Source organism: Tripterygium wilfordii, chromosome 11 (genome assembly GCF_013401445.1).
Source record: "Tripterygium wilfordii isolate XIE 37 chromosome 11, ASM1340144v1, whole genome shotgun sequence".
Lineage (NCBI taxonomy): Eukaryota > Viridiplantae > Streptophyta > Magnoliopsida > Celastrales > Celastraceae > Tripterygium > Tripterygium wilfordii.
In genome coordinates this window covers 9,546,187-9,568,775 of record NC_052242.1, presented here as the reverse complement: position 1 = coordinate 9,568,775, position 22,589 = coordinate 9,546,187, and the positions used below count along the sequence as shown (strand labels likewise).

General features: G+C 36.0%; 2 protein-coding genes and 1 pseudogene across 2 annotated transcripts; all 3 read left to right on the top strand.

Annotated features, from left to right (window-relative positions):
* The first annotated feature begins 8,901 nt into the window (after positions 1 to 8,901).
* Positions 8,902 to 9,685, top strand: LOC120008762 (secreted RxLR effector protein 161-like). The gene is made up of 2 exons (XM_038859137.1): positions 8,902 to 9,486; positions 9,557 to 9,685. Exons 1-2 carry the CDS (start codon positions 8,902 to 8,904, stop codon positions 9,683 to 9,685), a joined length of 714 nt encoding a protein of 237 aa, XP_038715065.1.
* Positions 9,686 to 10,713: 1,028 nt separating this feature from the next.
* On the top strand, positions 10,714 to 14,429 carry LOC120008975 (sec-independent protein translocase protein TATA, chloroplastic-like). The gene is made up of 2 exons (XM_038859385.1): positions 10,714 to 11,102; positions 14,067 to 14,429. Exons 1-2 carry the CDS (start codon positions 10,797 to 10,799, stop codon positions 14,190 to 14,192), a joined length of 432 nt encoding a protein of 143 aa, XP_038715313.1. The 5' UTR covers positions 10,714 to 10,796; the 3' UTR covers positions 14,193 to 14,429.
* A 937-nt stretch (positions 14,430 to 15,366) lies between these two features.
* LOC120009435 lies at positions 15,367 to 20,206 on the top strand (annotated as a pseudogene).
* Positions 20,207 to 22,589: the final 2,383 nt, after the last annotated feature.

Here is a 22,589-nt window from a genome sequence, read left to right as displayed (position 1 = left end):
GAACCTGCACTTTACTACTTCAGTAGACAAATCATGGATGCCAAATCAGTTGCAAAATTATCAAAGAATATTCATCCATTATAATCAGAAAGAGAACATAAAGAATGAAAAGAATATTCAAAAAGAATCAAGAAGAAGATCTAAGAGAGACGATTCACGACACTTTCTGGACTGGGCTGAGAGAAATGATCTAAGACTGAGAGAGGCAATCTGAGACGGAGAGAGACGAGCTGAGATGGAGATGGAGAGCTTCTGGTTCTGGGTTGTAACTTGATTGACGATGATCTATCGAGGGGCTAGGGCTGATTGAGAATGGGACTACGATTGGATAAGTTTGCAACAATAGCAATTATACATAATTAGAAACTAAATAGTAAATAACTAAATAACAATAACATATTAACAATGCCAAAGTCTAAATACACCCATATTTTTACTCTATACACCCCCTCAAATTTTTTTTCTCTATATATATACCCCCAACCCCACCTCTTTTATATTTATAATTTATATTTTTATATTTGTATAATTTATAATTTATAATTTATATTCTATATTTTAATAATTTATAATTTATAATTTATATTTTTATATTTTATATTTTTATATTTTATAATTTATATTTTTATAATTTCTAATTTACTTGCTTATAATTTTTAATTTATTTTGTAAAAAAACAATATTATTAAAAAACAATATTGTTATCAATACAAACATATTAATGAGAGGTTATGTCTACAATAGGTTGAGATACATTTATCGAATAAACAATCTTCTCATAATCATGGAGTTGTTTCTTATATGGTGTCACCCATTTTGTTGCACAATCATACTTGTATGAAAACCACTAAATCATAATAGGGGTATCAGATAATTCTCACTCATAAATACCTGAACAAAGTGATTATCATTCACATATTCAATAGTGATGACCATACGTTCTGTATGTGGAGGTGAGATGGATCGCAATGGTAAAAAAATCAAAGATTGTACATCGCTTATGAGACGCAAGACGATATTGTACCTTGATGCGATAAGGTGTCCCATATTATACATATTCATCCAACTTACAAAAAAAATTCACACCATAAAATTTATAATTGATATAGTTAGAAACATACAACAAAATATTAGTACAAAATATTAAAATAAAATTAATAATATTATTTTTTAATAGTATTATTTTTTAATAATATTGTTTTTTGAATCAAATAAATTAAAAATTATAAAAATATAAAGAAGTGGGTTTAATGGTGGGACATGGGGTGGGGTGTATAGAGTAAAAAAAAAAAGGGAGGTGGGTGTATAGAGTAAAAAAGGAGGTGCACTTAGATGAACTCATTAACAATTAACTTTTGTATACATTTATCTCCTAAAAAAAAACTATTATACATTTATATTTCATACTAATTGAGTGGTCAACCGACTTTAAGGTATTTTAAAAACCATCAACTGACTCTTCAATACATGGGTTAGTTGATATTATTGACCCGACTATATGGATCGGTTGATGGTTGATCATCGGTCGCTCGATAATGGGTCGATTGACCAGTAATGGCAGGTAAAACGTACCCAGTGCCAACCCTAGCTTGCGCTTCCTGACAATAACAATAGGCATGGACTTCTTCCACGTATCCGATTTTGCTTTCTTGATAGTGGCCATCGCCATGTCTCCTACACAAGTAGAGGGCAGGTGATTGAGCTTACTCTTGAAACCCTTTACAGAGATAAATGGGTGGAGACGATGGAGCATGCACGCTGCAGCTTACCAAAAATGACCCATACGCTTTAGGAGATAACGCCGATGGAGAAGCCAAAGGTAGTAATTTCGTCATGGAATATGTCGTAGAAACACAATTGAGAGGCAAATTGAACTAATGTTTTTATGGGTGTTGCCGCCACCCTCAAAACAGAGAACGGCAACAGCAGCAGCGGGACTAAGATTTGTTTTAAGGGTCAAGAATCAACCTGACTCTGATACCATGATATAAATTGGAAGTATGTCTTGTCGAGATCAATTGAGGGAGAGATAATTATAGAAAGGAGTAAGAGAGCAGGAGAGAGAAGTATAGAGAAGTAGAAGTAATTCTCATTCAAGTTAAAGTCAACAATACATTGGTTTGAACATATATATAGAGAAATGAAGTAGAGAAAAGTTGCAATGGTAATATTGGGGTGAGATAGAGTGCATGGTAATAAAGTATAGAGTAGTGTTGGGCATGGTGTAAGGTCACATTTTGACAGAGACTACGTCGAATCTATTCAGAGTCCAAACCAACTTGTCGAAAGATATAAAGACCTTCATCAGAAACTCACAACAAAATGTGTATGATACTTGTTTAGCTGACTTTATATCTAACTCATAAATTAATTCTGAAGCAATACTAGTCTTGGTCATGTGTTAGCAATACTGCCTTCTATGCCTAGCTAGTTCTAAAAAGAGAAATAATATTATTTTTTAAGAATAGAACATATTATGAGTAGTGATGGACCCAACAATTGAGATTAGGGGCACATAAAAGTGGTGTCAGGTTCTGAGGGGAGTGCCCTTGAAATTATTTTTTTTTTATTTTTATGTCATGGATTCACGAGTGCAGACCATCACAAAAAGAACCACTCATCAATAATACTTCAAACCAATAAGAAAATATATAGTAATTTATAATAATTGTTCTCCACGAGTATTCATGTTTTGAGAACATGCTATTACATTATTAGTAATAGTTCCAAACAACTCATTTTCTACAAAACATACAAAACAATCATTCAAAAAAAATATCACACATTCAATGACAAATCAAGAAAATAGATTTTGGGGGGGGGATTTGTTAGTGGTAGAGTGAGGAATTAATATGATATAGAGAAAGTTTGACGGGGGTTTGGGGGCAGCGCCCTCAAATTTTTTTGGGGCATTTGAGCTTAGAAATTAGGATTTTATGACTAAATCCATATAAAATGGGTTTAGTTTTAACTTTTGAGGGGACTTTCCTTGAGTGCCCGACTCTTAAACTAAATAAAATTATTTTAGAAGTCGATTTTTTAATCCAAGTTTAGTCATTCCAAAAATAAATAAATAAATTTGGTCATGGGTTTTGAAGGGACTACGATTTAAACCAATCAAGGAATCAAATGTGCACCTAGAATGAAAAGCAATTCTGAAGCTAAAAGTGTGCCACAATTCTAGACGGACTTGGATTCAAAAGCGATCTTGGAAATTAAAGTTTGTCATGGTTTCGATTTTGGAAAGAAAAGTTTGCAACAATTTTTGGATGATATGGAGGGAGTTTTCTCTCTTTGTTGGTTGTGGGTTTGATTCTTATCATGTATTTGGCTGACATGCGTGATTTGTGAATTATTGTCTGAACCCATGAGTTTAGCTAGTCACTACCCCTAAGTTCACGTCATAAAAAAACACATGAACAATAAGAGCAAGTGCAATGGTATTATTGTATTGGGCCATTGGGATTATGAGAAAGTGTGTTTTGGCAACATGACATAGGAAGGAATATGAAGAACACGTAATGATGTATTTTTACTTGCATGGATTGTCAAGAGTATGATAAAATTTTCCTTCAAAAGTGGGTCCATACATGATATAAATCCATCAGCCAAGCAAGCATATGAGCAAACCAAAGTCCATGCTTGCTTGCATGCCCACATTTTGATCAATGACCCAACAAATTTAACAAAAACAATACCCATGCCCCAACAAAAAGGAACCATTGCAAATGGTCTTAGGATGTAATGTTTTAAAAAATGAAAGCACTACACATGCGTAATATAACCATCCATAAACTTACATAAATATGTGGCATGCCAAGTAGGCTTTCCAGCATGACAATTTGAATTTTTTTTTTAAAATAATAAAAAGACCATTAGACCATAAACAAAAACGAGAAACAAAAAATCCTAGCGTTGAAAAAAAAACTTCTGTCTGAAATTTCTAGAAGAAACAATAAGGCCTTCTCCCTCTCCAAATTTCGGAACCATTTCTGCAGTTGAACAACAATACAAAGATCGAAATCGATCTCAATGATCCAAAATCCCGTTTCTCATGTGATCAAGCTTCCAATCCCTGCGACTTTGAAGAGGATTTGATATTACTTTTGTGCTTGCAAGACAACAACTCCGAACAAAAGAAGTAAGTGTTTCAATCACGTTTTTCTTCCAAGTATTTGTTGATGATTTCAATGATATCCTTTGGGATAGTGTAATCAGAAACAATTTTGATAAATTCATTTGCCCAAATTTAGCTCAAATGGGTAATTTTTTGAAATATTTTCGATTCAGTATTACATTCACGGGTAATGTAAATAGTTATGAGACTTTATTGCAATTTAATTTATTATGTTGAAAAAACCTTGGCAGTTCCGCTCATTAACTGATTCCATTGTCCAAATCCTAGGTAGAGACTTGTTAAAATAGCATATTATGACAATTGGTTGCATAGGTTTATGGAAACAACTTGATGAAGAAACTCATTGTAGATGCAACTTTATATACACTATAACATGTAGCACTGTGTCCTATTTGGGCGTATTGTATTTTGAATATTTCGGAAATGCTTATTGCTATCAACTACATTGTGTTTCTAATGTTGTGCTATTTTTCTTTTCAGGATGGCAAAAATAAGAGCAATACAGACTATGGCAATAGAAAAAGCATAAGCCAAAACAGAAGCCTAAACCAAAAGAGAAACGCAAGGCAAGCGCATTACAATATCGGTCGAATCTGTTAGATATAACTTCCCTTCTAAGGACTATATCTTTGCAGAAAAGGCATAAAAGGTGTCTTCGTAAGACACCGTTCTAGCTTATGTACAAAAAATTACTCAAGAGGGATGAGATGGAAGTTGACCCAAAGAAGCAAGAGAAAATAATATGTGATATTAAGAGTAAATAATATGTGATATTAAGAGTACATATGATGACAAAAAGGGAGCTTTTGTACTAGGAAAAAAGAGTGTCCAACTAACTAAGAATGACATAAAATTGATATTCGAAGTAGTTTTAGGACAACGAAAAATGAAGATTGGGAGAATGTCAAAGCCAGTTGAATCAAAATTTGAGGAAAGAAGATTCGATGAAGTGGATAAAACGAAGTTATTGATGAATTAGTAGTGATTACGTCAATTATGGTATTTACATGATTTGTATATATCTTTAGACTTAATTATAGGGTCAATACCTATTGTGTAAGGCAAGAGAATATTTTAGTTCTATAATTGTGGAGATGATCAATGTCAATATGTAGCTATATATGTTATGCTTGTAACCGAGAGTTCAATACGAAATACAGAATATCTTTTGCTTTGCATCTTCTTCTTATTCTCTTTTTCTACATGGTATCGGAGCAGGTACATATTTACCTGTCTCGTTCATTTTTTGCCTAAATGGCTGAAAAGGTGTCATCTATTTTAGAGGAGGCTGGAAGTTCTACTATCCTTCTATCCTTAAATACTTCTGAAGTCAGTTTGAACCAACGCTTATGTTCGGTTCCACTGAATGGTTTCAATTATCTTCCTTGTCCAAGGGTTGTGTCATTAGCACTTGGTGGAAGATCAAAGATTGAGTTTATTGACAACAGTAATGTTATTTCTGATACAAAATCTGCCTAGTACAAATCTTGGTTCGCCAATGGCCAGATGTTTCAGTCTTGGCTTCTTTATTCTATGGAGCACCAAATTGCTGAAATTTTTAGCTATTCTGAATTCGCTGTGGATCTATGGGATATTGTCAAAGAGATGTATGAGAACCAGAATAATGTTGCTCGTATGTTTCAGCTCAAGAAGGATATTGCATACTTACAACAAGAAGATAAACCCTTTGTTCAATTTCTTGGACAAACGAAAAGCATGTGGAATGAATTAGCGGTTTTCGACCTCACACCACTGATTTTGCTATCTTGATAAAACAGGCTGAAGAGGATAAGATTTTTCAGTTGCTGGCTAATTTGGTTCCTGAGTATGAAGACCTTCAAAGTCATGTACTTATGAACTCTAAGTTACTGTCTTTTGCAAGTGTCTGTGCAACCATTCAACGAGAAGAAACTCAAAAAAAGGTTATGACCGTGAGCCTTAAACCTGATGTGTCTGAAGTTCGAGCTTACTTATCTAATCAAAGATGTTTTGGTGAGAAAGGTTTTAAGGATAGAAGACTCGAATTGAAGTGCAATCATTGCAGTAATATTGGGCATATAACTGATAGATGGTGGATCCTTCATCCCGAACTGAAACCAAAATTTGCAAATGATAACAAGGGATGCCAAAAACATTTCCAGGCATCAGGATACAAGGCGAATCAAGTGATTGCATCATCTACAGACGAACCAGCAAGGTTTAATTCGAGTCTAATTACTATCATAAATGAATTTGCTTCTTATCTTCAGGCTAAGCATGGTTTAACTGATAAGGCTGAAAGCAAAAATTCATCTGCCTTGCTCGATCAATTTTAGGGGTTTCTTGCTGATAGTAAAAGTGTATCCACTGAAGACATGCTAGGTATTTTGAATGCATTTTCCATAGCTCTCAATATTGGTAACATGCATGATTGTTGGGTTATAGATTCGGGTGCCTCTGATCATGTAACTAATCGGGCCAATATTTTATCTGATTTTAAGACATTGCCTCTTCCATCCACCATAACAGTGCCCAATGGTAAGAATTGTTGGGCGTGGGAACTCAATTTTCTCTCTAAGACTATTGCATCTCTTGTCTTTTATGTACCTTCTTTTTCGTTTCAATTGCTTTCTGTTGGCAGATTAGCAAGATCTTTAAATTGCCGTGTCATTTTCTATCCTCACAATGTTGTGTTTTAGGATCTAATCACCAAGAAGATGATTGGTGAGGGTTTCTTTTATCAAGGACTTTACTATCTTCCCAAGGATGTTTAAGTGTCCAAGGGGTATGAAGCAAATGCTTGTCTTCCTTCAAATCAATATTTGTGGCATTAACGCTTAGCTCATCCTTCAGAGCCTATTTTGTCAAAAGTTTTTTCGAATTTGAATAAACATTCATTAAGTTGTGATGTATGCCATTTATCAAAATATACTCGGTTACCTTTTTCGTCTTCTCTTTCTCAATCAAATAAAATTTTTGATTTGGTACACTCATATGTTTGGGGTCTAGTCCTTGAGTCATTTGATGGCTACAAATATTTTGTTACCTTAGTTGACGATTATTCTCGTTTTACATGGCTTTATCTTCTCAAATCAAAAGCTGAGGTCGCTCATGTGTTTCAAGACTTTCACAATCTTGTCATAAATCAATTCCCTACAAAAATTAAAGTTCTACGGTCAAATAATGGTATCGAATTTATGACATAATACTTGAGCATGCATGGAATCATTCATCAAACTAGTTGTTTTGGCACTCCACAACAAAATGGCATAGCAGAGAGAAAAAATTATTACTTACTTGAAAAAACAAGGGCATTGATCTTGCATATGAGTGTTCCCAAAATTTTCTAGTCTCAAGGAGTTTTTACGGCTGCTTATCTTATCAATTCCTAGTCGAGTTTTGCATTTTACTTCTCCTTTTGAGCTGTTAACAGGAAAAACACCAGGATTATCACATCTTAAGGTCTTTGGCTGCACTTGTTATGTACACATCTTAAGGTCTAGCATGACAGGCTAGATCCAAGAGTAGTCAAGTGTATTTTTTGGGTTATTCTCTAACAAAGAAGGGTTATAAATGCTATAATCGTATTTCTAAAAAACTTATTGTGACCCGGGATGTTCGATTTGATGAAAGTGCTCCATATTTCATTCATTCAGTTGAAGTACACAATCAGGAGGAGTGTGATCCGTTTCCTTTGCCAATTCCAGCATCTGAGTCCTTATTATCTGGCTGGGTTAATGTGGACAATTCATTTCTAGAGTTTCTGGCAGTTCCATGCCTACTGCACTTGAACCTAGTAGTATTGTGATCCCTACACTTGCATCCATTATAGACGAAGCTTTTGGTAGTGAAGTATCGAAACAGCCGACGAAACCTCCTCGGCGTAATCCCTCTCGTGATAGACGACCTTCATCCAAACTTCGGGATTATGTGGCTTATTTGGTACGTTATCCTGTCGACAAAGCTCTTGGATATCATAAATTGTCTTATGCTCATGCAGCCAATCTTTGCAACATTTCAAGCAAATCTGAACCATAAAAATTTCATGAAGCCCACCAACAAGCGGTTTGGCAGCTTGCGATGCGTGACGAGCTTCAAGCTCTTCATGAAAATCACACTTGGAGTGTTGTTCCATTGCCATAGGGTAAAAAAGGCAGTCCGTAGTCAGTGGGCGTACAAGATCAAGTTCAAGTCTGATGGTTCCATCGAGAGACATATAGCCTGGTTGGTAGCACAAGGATTCACTCAAACGTATGGAGTTGATTACAAAGAAACTTTCGCACCTGTGACAAAAATGATTATTGTACGCACTTTACTTTCAGTTGCTGTGAATCATGGATGGTCTCTCTCTCAGATGGACGTTAAAAATGCTTTTTTGCATGGTGAACTTGAAGAAGAAATATATATGAAACTCCCACCAGGTCATCCTTAAAGCCATGATCCGACAATGGTTTGCAGATTACATAAATCTATTTATGGATTGAAACAATCCCCTCGTGCGTGGTATGCTAAGTTGAGTTCTGTGCTTGAAGAAATTGGCTTCAAAAGGAGCAATGTTTATCACTCTTTATTTGTTCGTATCACATCTGGTGAAAGGTTGGTTGTTTTTGATTTATGTTGATGATTTTATTATCACTGGTGACCATGATGTAGCTGTTAATAGGCTTAAACACATTCTTCATCGCCGATTTGCTATTATGGATCTCGACATCCTTAAATATTTTCTTGGAATCGAAATGGCCACATCACACAAAGGCATTTTCTTGAATTAGCATAAATATGTGATGGATTTGTTACAGGAGGCTGATATGCTTCATTCTAAATCGGCTAGAACTCCTCTGGATAGTAAACTTCAACTTACTATGGATGGCGAATCTCTGGGGTCTTTTCACGTTTATCAAAGATTGGTAGAGAAGCTTATCTATCTTACAATAACTCGCCCATACATTAGCCATGCAGTCAGTATTGTCAGTCAATTTATGCACTCTCCTATCGTGGCTCACATGAATCTTGTCAAACGAATTCTTTGTTATCTCAAATGGTCCATTGGTCGTGGTATTCTTATGAAGAATAATGGTCATTCTCAGATTCTTGGTTATACAGATGCGGACTGGGCCGGGAATACTCTTGATCGAAAATCAATGACAGGATATTGTGTATTTGATGGTGGTAACTTGGTCTCGTGGAAAAGCAAAACGCAAATGGTTGTTGCTCATTCTAGCGCAGAAGCAGAATATTGTGCCATGGCCTCTACTGCTTCTGAACTCATATGGTTAAAAGCATTGCTAGCCGACTTAGGTATCTCTCATGCTCAATCTATGACTTTTTGCTTTGACAATCAAGCAGCCATGTTTATTGCTTCTGATCCGGTTTTTTCTTGAACGCATTAAACACATCGAAGTTGACTGTCATTATATTCGAGAACATGTTCAATCTCAGGTCATTGCTACTCAGTACACTTGCAGTCATGATCAACTCGCGGACATATTTATCAAGGCTTTGCCTTCGGACCAGTTTCATCGCATTCTTTTCAAGCTTGGTTCAATTAATCTTCTTGACCCAGCTTGAGGGAGAGTATTGACGAATTAGTAGTGATTACGTCAATTATGGTGTTTACATGATTTGTATATATCTTTAGACTTAATTATAGGGTCAATACCTGTTGTGTAAGGCAAGAGAATATTTTAGTTCTATAATTGTGGAGATGATCAATGTCAATATGTAGCTATATATGTTATGTTTGTAACCGAGAGTTCAATACGAAAATACATAATATATTTTCCTTTGCATCTTCTTCTTCTTCTTCTCTTCTTCTATAGAATTCAATATAAATAAAAATGTAATCCATCAAGCATTGAGGGGGGAGACAGCTGATGGTGTCGATGATGTAGCAAGATTGATCATGTTGTACACATGTCTCGTGCTATTTTTCGACAAGAGCTAATCACATTCCTTGGGCATTCATCAACTACATTGAAAACCTTAACAATGTGAAGCAATACAATTGGTCAAAGGCCACCATCGACAATCTATTGGATACAATAAAGAAGAACAAAAAATTTCGCACAAAAATGAAATCTCGCAAAAAAATGATTGGATATGTCACGATTATTTCGGTAATTATACCATCTAGTATTTACATTTGTTTATTCTACAACCAAACATAACAAAAAAAGGACGCTTGAAAACTAGTAGAAACTCGTAGATCAAACCCGTTCAGAAAGACAATCCGCCATTGATTGTTTCTGGAGCTACAGATGAGCTAACCGCAAACATTGTGACAGAGAGAAGCAAAAGATGAGAAAATGCCAAAAAAACCTTGATGAGAGAGAAGCAAAAAATCCAATATCGATTTTTCCTTTTATTTAATTGACATTTTGGTTATTTAATTGGATATGTATGTGACATGGTGAGTTGTATAAGCCGATAGATTATGTAAATTTATAGACGGAAAAGTTAGACATATATCATTTTGGTTTAAAAAACAAAGGATTATATTATAACTTTCTTAAAAAAAATGTTTATTGTAAAACATTTCAATAATTTTCTTAAAAAGAAAAATAAAAAAATAAATATAGAAGAGACCGAAGGCTCGTGCCAGCAATGGACAATCCAAATTCGGTACAGAGACTCACAGCCATCCAACAAAATCCGGAACCCAGAAAGTGTGAGAGAAGTCATGGATATCGTAAATCTCTCACTCTCAAGACCTCCACCTTCTCTCCCCTTCTTCTCTTCTTCCCACTCCACTTTCCTCCACAATAACCTCTCCGTCAACTTCAGAACCCGTAATTCTTTGGCCTTATCAAACAGAGGCAGACCTGGAATAGCCATCAAGAAGAAGGGTTTTACTTGTAATGCTTTGTTTGGTCTTGGAGTGCCAGAGCTAGTTGTCATTGCTGGAGTGGCTGCTCTGGTCTTTGGACCCAAGAAATTGCCTGAAGTTGGGAGGTCTATTGGAAAGACTGTCAAGAGCTTTCAACAGGTTTGCCTTTTCATCTGGGTCTTTCTAATTTTTCAGTTTGAATGAAAGATTATTGAAAAAATCTGTTAAATTTCAAATTTCGTTCACTGCTTGGGATTCTGGAATGAGGTCAAAGCAATAAAAGTTCAGTTTGTTAATTTGTCTTCTACTTCGTTTGGTTGTTGAAGAATAAGTATGAAACCGAAATAAAATTTGGGAATTCTTGTTTCACTGCTTCAATCCCGTATAGATACCCTTAATTGTTTTCGGCTGAATGAGGCAGATGCTTGTATTGTGGTCCTCTTCAGGGGAGAAAAGATAGCTAAGTGGAAGAAATTAAGTTTTCAAGCTTGCTACTGCTATGGAAGTCATGATTAGGAGAAGTTCTAAGAATCCGTGTTTTGTGAGGGATTATTTGAGTGGAACCTTTTGATTTGTTGGGTCTCATATGATAGATAATTCTAGGGCTTAAAACTTTCTTTTCTTTATTCCCTGGTTTTGTTCCTCTATGTGGTGTGCAACTACTTAATGGAGTATTGGCGTGATGTTTGAGTTATCCACTTTTTAGTATTAGTATTAGTTTTAGTTATTTCTTTTTGAATGCTGAAGAAATTTTATTGAGGGCCACCAAGGAGGTGAAACCCAAAGAGAAAGAAAGAGAGAAATTACAAAGCCTGCCAAAAAAAAATTAAGTGCAAACCAGGTGAATTGTGTCTGAAGTTGATACAGATTCTAGAAAGCAGATACCTGCTAGTAGAGAGCAGATTATCTATGAAAAAGTCTACATCAGTTTCCTTCTCATTAAAAGTTTGTTTGTTCCTTTCCAACCAAATTAGCCAACTTGTGACAATTAGGAAACTCTGAAGGACCTCCTGTTGAGTCTTGCCTCTACCAACAAAACTCCATGTGATAAATTCTGAAGCTAGATGCCTAGATCATTTCTGACAGCCCAATTGATGCCATTAGGTTGCAGATTGTGGACCACACTCTTCTTGTCAAAGAGCAATGTAGGAAAATATAATTGGGGGATTTTCCTCCTCCTTACATAGACTACATCTGTTCATGAGCTGAATTCCTCTCTTTTTCAAATTATCTATGGTAAGGATTTTGTTCCAGATAGCTTCCCAAAAGAATAAAAGGATCTTTTGAGGAAATTTAGCTTTCCAAATCCATTGCGAGGGGAAACCATTATTTCTACGAACAGTGTGGTGTCTCTGTAGTTCAATGTGATAAGAAATGCGCATTGAAGACATCGTCACTTGAAAGATTCCACCAGATTTCATCCTCCTCTTCACTACCAGGCTGCTGCCCATAGATTCTTTTCCAGAATCTAATAAAGAGGTCTATCCCCTAATGTTGTGCATTCCTACAAAAATCGACATTCCAAGAGCTTTCAGGACCAGATCTGTGAAGATGGTCATTAACCGAGGCTTCCTTGTTAATAGCTAACAAAAAAAAGTCTGGAAATTGATCTTTAGAGTTGTGTTCCCTGCCCAGATATCATGCCAGAAGCTAATTTTGTCACCCCTGTCCACTTTAAAAGAGGTGAGATGGCTCCACATCTTGGATTCATGAAAGACGGACTCGTAAAACACACTGATTTCTTTCTTCATGTCACTTCCTTTTCAAAGAGTTTTTGTTTATAGGGATGCAATTCTTCGTGCTACTTGGTTTTTGTATGTTTCATGATGGCTTATTAGACAGTTATGAACCTTATTGTAGAGAAAAGCTTAGACCAAATGTTGTCAAGAAATTTGATCAAACTTTAGTAAAATCATATTAGAGTTACTTTGGTGAGGTGGGTAATCATTGCTTAATGTTGCGCCCTCTGGACTCACCTGTTCTGTTAATTGAATATATATAGTTTTCAAATGGTGTCATGTGCGATAATTGTTGTTTTAGTAATTGAAATTTGGATGGAAATTTTTGTTACGTAATCAGTATAGAGTTTCTACTCCTTAGTACCCAGTGAAAGGTAATGCTGCTGCTTCTTTTTTTTTTTTTTTTGTTTGCCGAATGAGTGCTACTTTTTCATTTAAGATTGCCTTGTCAGGTTGATAAAATGGTTTTACAGGGGACAGTGCCAACCAAAATAAGATTTTCACTTCTTTAGGCATCCTTGTTTTTCGATCCTTAAAATTGGGAATCAGAGGCTCATATGCCCTTGAAATGACTTTATTGTAGTGTTTCCCGAATGTTATCAACTTACTAATTAATACTTTGTCTATGATTAGCTAAGCCAGTCTTTAGTTATAAAATTCAAATTTATACCACCTTTCATACACTTTTAAAAGTCATCCTCGTGATGGCTCTCTTGTTGCTAACTATTAGGTGTTTGAACTGTTTGATTCTGAATTTGTTCCTTATATTTCTTTACACAGTATTATCTGTCTGATTACCCTTTAGGTATTGCTCCGGTTCTCGCAACTCAACAAACGTACTAGTTGGAATGTTGGATCCACTAAAGCTGTATATGAGTATATGGGCGTCTTTTGGCCATTTCTAAACTTAATAACATTGAAACATTGTTAGACTCTATTTTAGACCCTCATCTTCTGTTCTTTTAGGAGGTGAGGTGAGTCATGATCCTTTTAGATGTAAATTTTCTAATCTTAGAAAAATCATCATCATCGTCCTAGCCTCGTTCCAAATTGTTTGGGGTCGGCTACATGAATTCATAAAAGAAATCAATGAAACTCCACCAAGTGATGTTGGAAAAAACTTAAAACAAAGATTGTAGACATCTATTATGGACCTATCAACCTGCAAATGATGTATCACCATTCTTTAGATAAGTTGTCTTTGAGAGTTTAATTTCTGTCTGAAGATAATTTGGTGGTGGAGGTTCTCCATTTTTGGTTAAACCCTGATGTGTATGGAACTGGCTAATGCTATGACATTTGAAAAGAAGTTCAAATTTTCATGACCTGCCATCCTTTTCCGTGGCATAGAGAATTAAATGTAACTGATCTGTGAACTTTGCAGGCTGCAAAAGAGTTTGAGACAGAACTTAAGAAGGATCCTGATTCTGCAATGGAATCTGCTGAAGAGAAACCTACAGCAATCAGTGAAGAGAATAGAGAAGGCACACAAGTTCCGAGCTCCAAGTAGATTCTACAATTTCGTAGAAATATAATTTTGTTGGCATCTCATCTCAAATCATATCCATTGTACCAAAGATTAGAACTAGTAGATCAATTTCAATGTATGTCAGCACATGAGAACTCATGTTGTGGAATAGCAAGCTTATCTTGCCTCTGTATTATACAGCCTTTTTGAGAGTTTAAAAGATATGAATTCTGCCGCTCTCCCGGCTCCGATCAATGGAGGAATTCTGTAGTTTTTGCATCTTTTGGGGTAGAGTTGAGTTGTCGCAACAGTGTTTCTCTAACAGAAAATGGTGATCTTCTTTGGAATCCTTGTGGGTGGCATTGTTTTCCCCAGCCAATCAACTTGGTATTTGAGGCTCATAACTCTTAAGTTTTGAATGGTGATGTGGTTTACCAAATGAAGTCAAAAATTTTTAGTAAATAATTGTTGGCATAAAATATTTGAGCCACTAATTCTTTGTCAACCATTCTCTCATGGCGCCCATACAAAGAAAATTGACATTGATCCCACTAGTGAACCATTTCACTAAGTTAGGTTTCTGATCATTTGTATACAATGTGTCTTTGACTAAGCCCTTTTTCACTATCAATATCTGCTCAGGTACAAGTGATGATGACTTACTTAAAAAAATAGAAAAAGTAATAGTGGCTTGAACTAAATTACTTTTCTTCATATTTTTTTTCTCCTTTTGACAAGAATCTTAATCTTAATTGAGTCCCTCCCCTCCAACTCATTCTTGCTCGGTTAACCTTTGGTCTAGAAAATGGTCTTAAAGAAAACGACTTAGTTCCTAACTCATCCCATCAATCTTAAATATGTGCCAAACTTGTGTGTAGATTTCCTTTCTTCTCAAACTTGTGGTTTCATTTTTTTTGGTTTGAAGAATTCTGAGGTAATATTAAACTGATTTTAATTACTGCTTCAACTTTCTTCTTTATATGAAAACTCTTGCTTGTTTCAATACACAAATGACAGTCCATATCAGTCATCAGATACAGAGAGAAAAAATCTTGTCTTTTCTAATACACCATAAGTCTAGTGTGGTTGGTAGTGGACTATGAGTCAGTGCTACGCGATAAACGCGTTGAAAAACCGGACTTTCGCGTTGAAAAAACCAGGCTTTTCCATTGACCGTCTCTCTAGCTCGCCCTTTAAGCCGTGGAACACGGAGAGACCATTTTCAGATTCTCTTCTTATATACATATCTGTTCTGATCTCCCTCACCGTACCCTTCAATATTCTTGAGAACCTCAGTTTTCCTTTTCCTTCTGAAGCTGCCACCTAATTCATCCACAAGCACACCCACCTCTATTGTTCTCCGGAAAAGGTTGAATCATTTGCAATCCCTGTTAACTCTGTTTTCTTTAGCGTATTCTTTGCTTGTTGACCAGATATACAGGTACCAAAATGCGCACTTCAGGTTTATATGAGATGGGGATGGGGGCCAATCCCCAACAGGGCTTGGTGGGTGATGATCTCTTTGAGCAGATGTTGGGAAGGAGTATGGTGACCATGCCTTTGGGGTTGAATTTTGTGGATGGGTTTTTGAGGCCAAATGAAGAGTATACTTATGTGGGTGGCAATACTAACATCACCAACATTAGTAACTGTGCTGCTTCTACAACTTCTGGAATCACTGTAAGTGCTTCTCTAGAATGATTGTTCTGTCTGTCTTTCTTAATTATGTTTCTTCTCCTGTTTTTCTATCTCTTGTGCTTTACCTGCTACTTTATGTCTAAGATTCTTCAAGTGCTGCTATCTATCAATAAGAGCAATTTTCTTTTTCTAAATACATTTTGGCACTTTTGTTGGGTTTGGAAATTTGAAGACCTTTAATGAAGTAGTATGTATTTCTTTAGGTTATAAATTGGTGAAGGGTAATTTGAGGGCTATGTTGCAAGATCATGTTAATCCCAACTTTGTTTGCTGCTGTGGCAGGACAAAGATTCGCTACATATAGCAAATTTTTTTCCAGTGTTTGGACAGTCAGTCCATCCTCCACCTCCTGGTCCATTGCAGCTCCAACAGGTTAGAAAGAAAGTTGTATTTTTCTCTCTTTGAATAGCTAGAAAATGACTTATTATTTTTTTGGTTTTACAGTTTAGGGTTTGGAAAATTCGTGTACTGTGAGGGAATCAATGCATCAATAATCCAGAAGTTCAAATTGATGTCTAGAATACTGTGTGTGTCTCTTGTCGTGGTTAAATTTATCAGTTTAACTCTTACTCAGGAAGCTCTCCATATCAAAATTGTACCTTTGTGTTGACTTGGGTGAAACTACTTTCTTTCTTTTTGTTTGTCTGAGAAATTCATGCATGATTTTGGGCCCTTAAATCTGGATGTCCAAGTTAATATACTTTATTAGCAGCCTCGGGTAGTCAAAAGGTTTAAAAATTAGTGAAGCATCCAAGTATCTACCATCGTCAGTGAATTTGGATAAAGTATTGGCATAACCCTTTAACTTCTCTAGGATTTGTTAAACATAGAAATATAATATCTTCCTCAACGCAAGTGTGATTAACTTTTCAAATGTGTTCAAGTGCCCTTTAATTTTTCACCTCCTGTTCTTTAAATGGTAAAGGGTTTCAAGAAATGAATGTTACTTGGTTGCGTATGCATAGGGTGACTTTAGTCACCTGCTAGGTTCAATGTTTTACTTTTGCTGATATGGTCTAATTGGAATAAATATAGTCCAAGCATCATGCATCTCTTTATCGAAAAGATAATTACATAATTGAAGATCGATTTGGAAGCCTCGGGAATATGATGGGTGGAAACATTTTTTTCACTCTGAATCAATTGATCCTTGTATGTTTACATACTCTAATTAACAACAGAAAAAGGTCACAAAGTGAATACACTTATCTCTCCTGTTGTGTGTATTTCTTAAAACTTCCATGAAATTTCTTTCTTGAGAAAGTGATGGTTACTCTGGTCATTCTGCTTAGATAAGTTTGCAGGATCTCTCTCTCTCTCTCTCTCTCTCTCTCTCCCGAGTTGCAGGCATTGTTTAGCTGATAATTCCTACATTTTTGCAAAATCTGTAAATTTATATTTTTTGAACACAAAATACTGAATCCTGATGCAGCCTTTTCAGAGCCAACCAACATCTGGAACAGTTTCTGCTGCACCACAGCCACCTGTCGTTCGCCCAAGGGCACGAGCAAGAAGAGGGCAAGCTACAGATCCCCACAGTATAGCTGAGCGGGTATACTTGCTTATATTTTCCTTGGATACCCAAAACTAAGCAGTGTAGGATGCTTTATGTGACAAAGTCCTTCTGGCAGTGCACTGATTTCGTTCTTTGATGACATGATGCTTATGAGACATTTAAAATAATTGTGGTGCTTTTGTTGAAGGGAAATTAAGAACTTTAAGTTTAGAATGTTTTACAATCACTCATTGTTTTCTCTGTTATGCAAACTCGGTTTCACTGTTGGCAAAGATACAGCCCTGAATGACTCATTGCTTTCTTTGGATATTTGGGATTCAAAGGGTAATCCCTTTCTCTTTGAGAGAGGAGTATTTATAAAATCATCAAGTGAAAGATTGCAGATACAGTTCTCAATGAGCACATGTCCATTATCTGCAATGAACATCTACTGTTAGTTGCAAGAGAACCTATCAGATTTACTATTGATTACTATGATACCTAAAAGTATCAAGAGATACTGTTGAGTAATAGTAACTCTATAAATAGCTAATGTTGTTCTGCATTTCTAGTAATCTGTAGCTATTTTGGCACCATTATTGCTTAGCAGAATATGATTTTGATTTTGAGTGCAGTTACGTAGGGAAAGAATATCTGAGAGAATGAAGGCTCTGCAGGAGTTGGTTCCTACTTCCAACAAGGTTGGTGTCTTTTCTGTTCATTCATAGAGTGAATAACATTGACTGGAACCTTTTTACCTTTTTTTGCAATCATATGTTCTGATTTAATGCTCGCTCTACATATATGGGTTTTTCGCTGTCTGATTTGGAAATCATGGATATACCTATCGAATATCATACCTAGTACAAAGGTGTCGGGCAACTGATGCTCTTTTATTGCAGAATCTCAGAAAAGAAGATAATACTCTCTCATATTAACCGGTAGAAATTAGATCTAGTGATAGGAATGACAGTCGAAGTAAAAGAGATTGATGGAGCATTCACTGGATTCTGGGGGATAATGATGATTGAAATTACTCATAAGCCTCTATGATGGATTGCTATGTTATCTTTGCAGTTTCAAGTCGAATGGTTGTGGTGTAACTGTGGAAAATTTATCAGAAATACTATCATATCGTGAACTGTTTCCATGTTCCGTTCCTTGTAAAGCTCTAGTGGAAATATGGAGTGCCTTGAAAATACTTAAACTTCCAACTAGAGTTTGACAGTGAGACACTGGAAGCCAAAAGATAAGCAGTTAAGCAGTTCATAAGGTCATTGAGGATCAGGACAACATTCCGAGCCAGTAGGCTAGGTTTTTTTTATAATCAGGATAGTTCATAGGAAATCTTGTTTATTTTCGTTGTTGTTTGATTTTTTTGTTGCAATTGAGGGCCCTCCGCACAGTTACTGTTTACCATAGTCATGTAATCACAGGGCAAGCCGTAAAGATATTTTCTTGTTCCATTTTTTTTTCTCTTTTTTTTAGTATAAGGATTATGTATTACTTCATTAAAATTATACTGTTGGGTGGTTTGCTAAATATCATAAAATTCTTCTACAGTCGGATAAGGCCGCAATGCTTGATGAGATTTTGGATTATGTGAAGTTTCTAAGGCTCCAAGTAAAGGTATGGGCCACTGAAAATACCTGAATTTCATGAGCTAGTGAAGCTTGCTTGTTTTTCTCTCCTGCTGCTAATTATATAGTTTAATGTGAAAATTGTTGAAGAAAACTTAAAGACTTAAAAGTGTTTTCTTTTGTACGTATCATAATAGAATATCAAATGAACTCATCAGTAATTGTTGAAGACTGAAGTTGTACAAAAGGCCCATTACTTGCCTGAAAAAAGTATTCCGAAGTGTTTTAGGCATTCCACATATCATGGTAGCCCAATCATGTTGAGTGTATTAGCAATCATGTAATATTTTTAGGTTTTCCTTTGCACAAGTCACAGTGTCCTATGCCTGAATTGCTGGAATCTCCTGACTGGAATTCTGGACTCTATTTAACAGAAAGGGGTGTGACTTTAACATTTTTTGAACCGAAATCATTGTTTTTCTACAATCTGATTAGTTTTTAAAACTTGTGAATAATTAAACAGGTTTTAAGCATGAGTCGACTGGGTGCGACAGGAACAGGTGGTCTGCTTGCAGCTGATTTACCCCTTTCATCAGTTGAGGTATTGAAAATCATGAGAATGTAATTTCAGAATAACTTTTTTTTCCCTGGTTTAAGCACTCAAAGTGTGGATTAAGCACATCTGTGAATGCATGGAATAACATATATACAATGCTGAAATGCTTTGTCTGCAATTCTGTAGCTTCCCACTTTTCTTACTATGTTGAAAGCTATGATTTTACGTCATTTAGGAAGAGAGCCTTGAAGGCGGAACCAATCAGGAAGCTTGGGAGAAGTGGTCAAATGATGTCACTGAACAAGAAGTGGCAAAGTTGGTGGAAGAAGACATTGGAGCTGCCATGCATTTCCTTCAGACCAAGGCTTTGTGCATCGTGCCGATATCACTTGCCTCTGCAATGTTCCGGACTCGCCTGCCAGATCTAGCATCAGTCAATAGCCAAGCCTGAATTCAACACTCCATTAGTGTAAGCAAGAGTGTAGGATTGAATAATGCACCTGTAAGATGACTTTTTAGGATTAATCAAGGTTAAAAATGTTGTGAGATTTCCATATCCTTCTCCTAAAATTTGGGTCGTTACATTACTTCTCCACTTTTGTCAAGTAACGACTGATATACATGTATTCCTATTCTTTGGGATATTTTCAAATGTGTATTAGTTGTTGTCTTCTGATACAAGTGGATGACCAAAATGTAGGAGGAATTTCTTTTCTTTGTTTCTGGATGGAGGGATGTGGGACAATTTGGTTGTGTGCATGGAAATTTATAGGAGAAACTTATGTGCAACTTGAATTAGATCAATATCATCAAAGAAAAATATACAAACTTATGTGCAACGTTCTTTTCTCCTAATCTCTATCAACATTTGGATGTGAGACAACCATGACATAATAGCTCAGTTGATTATATCTATGGGTTTAATGTGAATGACGTTAAGGTCGGAAGTTTGAAATCTGTGAGTATTTCCTTCGGGGTTTTTTTGATTCTGTTAGCAAATCTGTTAAAACTACTACATCGGTAGTTTGTGGGATAGTGATCCAACATATAAGGAGACCCACACATCTTAACACATAACAATTGATTTTTCAAATAAACCATTGACGCCGGTTGGACTGGGCCTCCCTGGCCTAATCTAGTGAGAATAAATCCGTGAGGGCCCAATTACAATGAGTTCAGAGAGGACAAACTGTTGTGCGTAGGTGAAGGCCCACCTTATAAGACAATCCACTCCCAGATGTGACTTGTGAGAGGTGGCCAAAAATATTGTCCATATTCTTCTAACTTGTATCAGTTGAGAACAAATTTCATTGCATCTCCACAAATCAATCAGAGATGATATTATTTAGCTGAAGATAGTATTTTTGTGCATCTTGCTTTACAACTAATGATTCTCCCAGTATAACAATGAACTGATTTGTTATAAAACTACATTTTATCTCATAATACCAAACAAAAGATAATTTTTAATCCACCATAATATAATCCAATGTAGTTCTTTTTAACCCAATCTAATTTTATCCATTGTTGTCTAGTCCATCCAATCTAGCATCCAAAACACTAATAAGGTATTCAAGAGACAAATTAGACATCTTGTTATTGCCCTTGAATTATACAACTCCTCTTAACATAATTTATTTCTTACAAAAAGTGGGGGTTAATACCACTTTTGCACACCGAAAGATAGTTAGTGTTTTAATTTATATACTGTTGTTTAAAATGTTTCAATTTGGTCAACCAATGATAAAATTATTTCAACTTGGTCTCTCGGGTATATTTTCCCACTTTGGGGCAGTCAAACTGCTCATTTGGCACGTTGACCATTAACGTCGTGATGACATGTTCAACAAAATGAGAAACAGTGTTAACAGTGGTGACGTGGAGACATTTACGCGCTAAATATCTTACACCTAGAAGACCTGGAACATGAAAAGGCATTTTGTTTCAAAATCACCTCTACATCAAAACCCTAGTTGTAGTTCCTCTCAATTGGGTGCAACCTTACAAGCTTGTTTCTTCATCATTTTTGGTAAGTTGGAGTACAGATTATGTGTCTTACTCACTTGATTCATGGTTATTGTGCGATTTCAGACCTAGCGTTATAAAATCAGAGCGGGTTCATGTCGTTTATACCTTTGTGTATATGGGTTGTAGGATCGTAGCTGTTTCCACTTATTATAGCATAGTTTCACGACATGTTGCTTGTTTTGATTGTGTGAAATGCAAGTAGGTTTAGGGTTTCGATAGTTCATCATTTGGATTGAATATTTGTGATGCTCTGTTTTGTTCGATTATGCAATCATCAAACCCTAATGCCTGTTTTGTTTGTCATTTATGATATTATTAGGGTTTGTTTTCCAGGCAATGAAGCTTGTTCTGAGAAGACCTATGACAAGGTCTAGTAACAGGCTGAAGAAGACAGTCCAAAATCTGGACTTTAGTGGGATAACGAATCTGGATTCCAGTGATGATGAAGTTCTAGACAATTTCATGGCCAGTTTGGAAGGTAGTGTACAAGGTTTTGTTGGTAGAAGTGGTGATGTTGTTCTTGTTATTGTTGGTACATGTGATCATTCTACTATGGGAGGTGGCGTTGTTTCTAGTACAGGTGAACAATCTATTGGTAGAGTTGAACAAGTTGTTGAAAATGTTAGAACTAGAGGTGGTGGTGTTAGAACTAGAGGTGGGCATGCTACTGGTAGAGAGAGTAAGACTACTGGTGGGGGTAACGCTGATGAGGGTGACAAACTAGTGAGAGTAACAATTATGGGGAGGGTAACAATGTTGGTGAGGATAACAACGCTGGTAGGGGTGATGATAATGAGGATTCAACTATCAGAGATGTTTATAAATCTAATAATGAGGGCATTTTATTGTTTGATAATCATAGTGATGGGGAAATAACAATGCGGGTTAATGAAAATCCCAAATTTATGTAGGGAGAAAATAGTAAGGAGTATGTGTTTGAGCTTGGGATAGATTTCTCTACTCTTAAGGAGTTCAAGGATGATGCTATTACGAGTTACGCAATTGAGGGAGGTTATCCAACAATATTTTAAAGGAATTAGAAGTTCAAAGTACAAGCTAAGTTTGATTTAGGCTGCACATGG

Bases quoted from the DNA above. Each gene is read 5' to 3' on its own strand.
- LOC120008762 (XM_038859137.1), top strand. From the start codon at position 8,902: ATGGATTTGTTACAGGAGGCTGATATGCTTCATTCTAAATCGGCTAGA. The intron at 9,487-9,556 runs GTTTTTTCTTGA...GTTCAATCTCAG, and splicing joins TGTTTATTGCTTCTGATCCG to GTCATTGCTACTCAGTACAC.
- LOC120008975 (XM_038859385.1), top strand. From the start codon at position 10,797: ATGGATATCGTAAATCTCTCACTCTCAAGACCTCCACCTTCTCTCCCC. The intron at 11,103-14,066 runs GTTTGCCTTTTC...TGAACTTTGCAG, and splicing joins CTGTCAAGAGCTTTCAACAG to GCTGCAAAAGAGTTTGAGAC.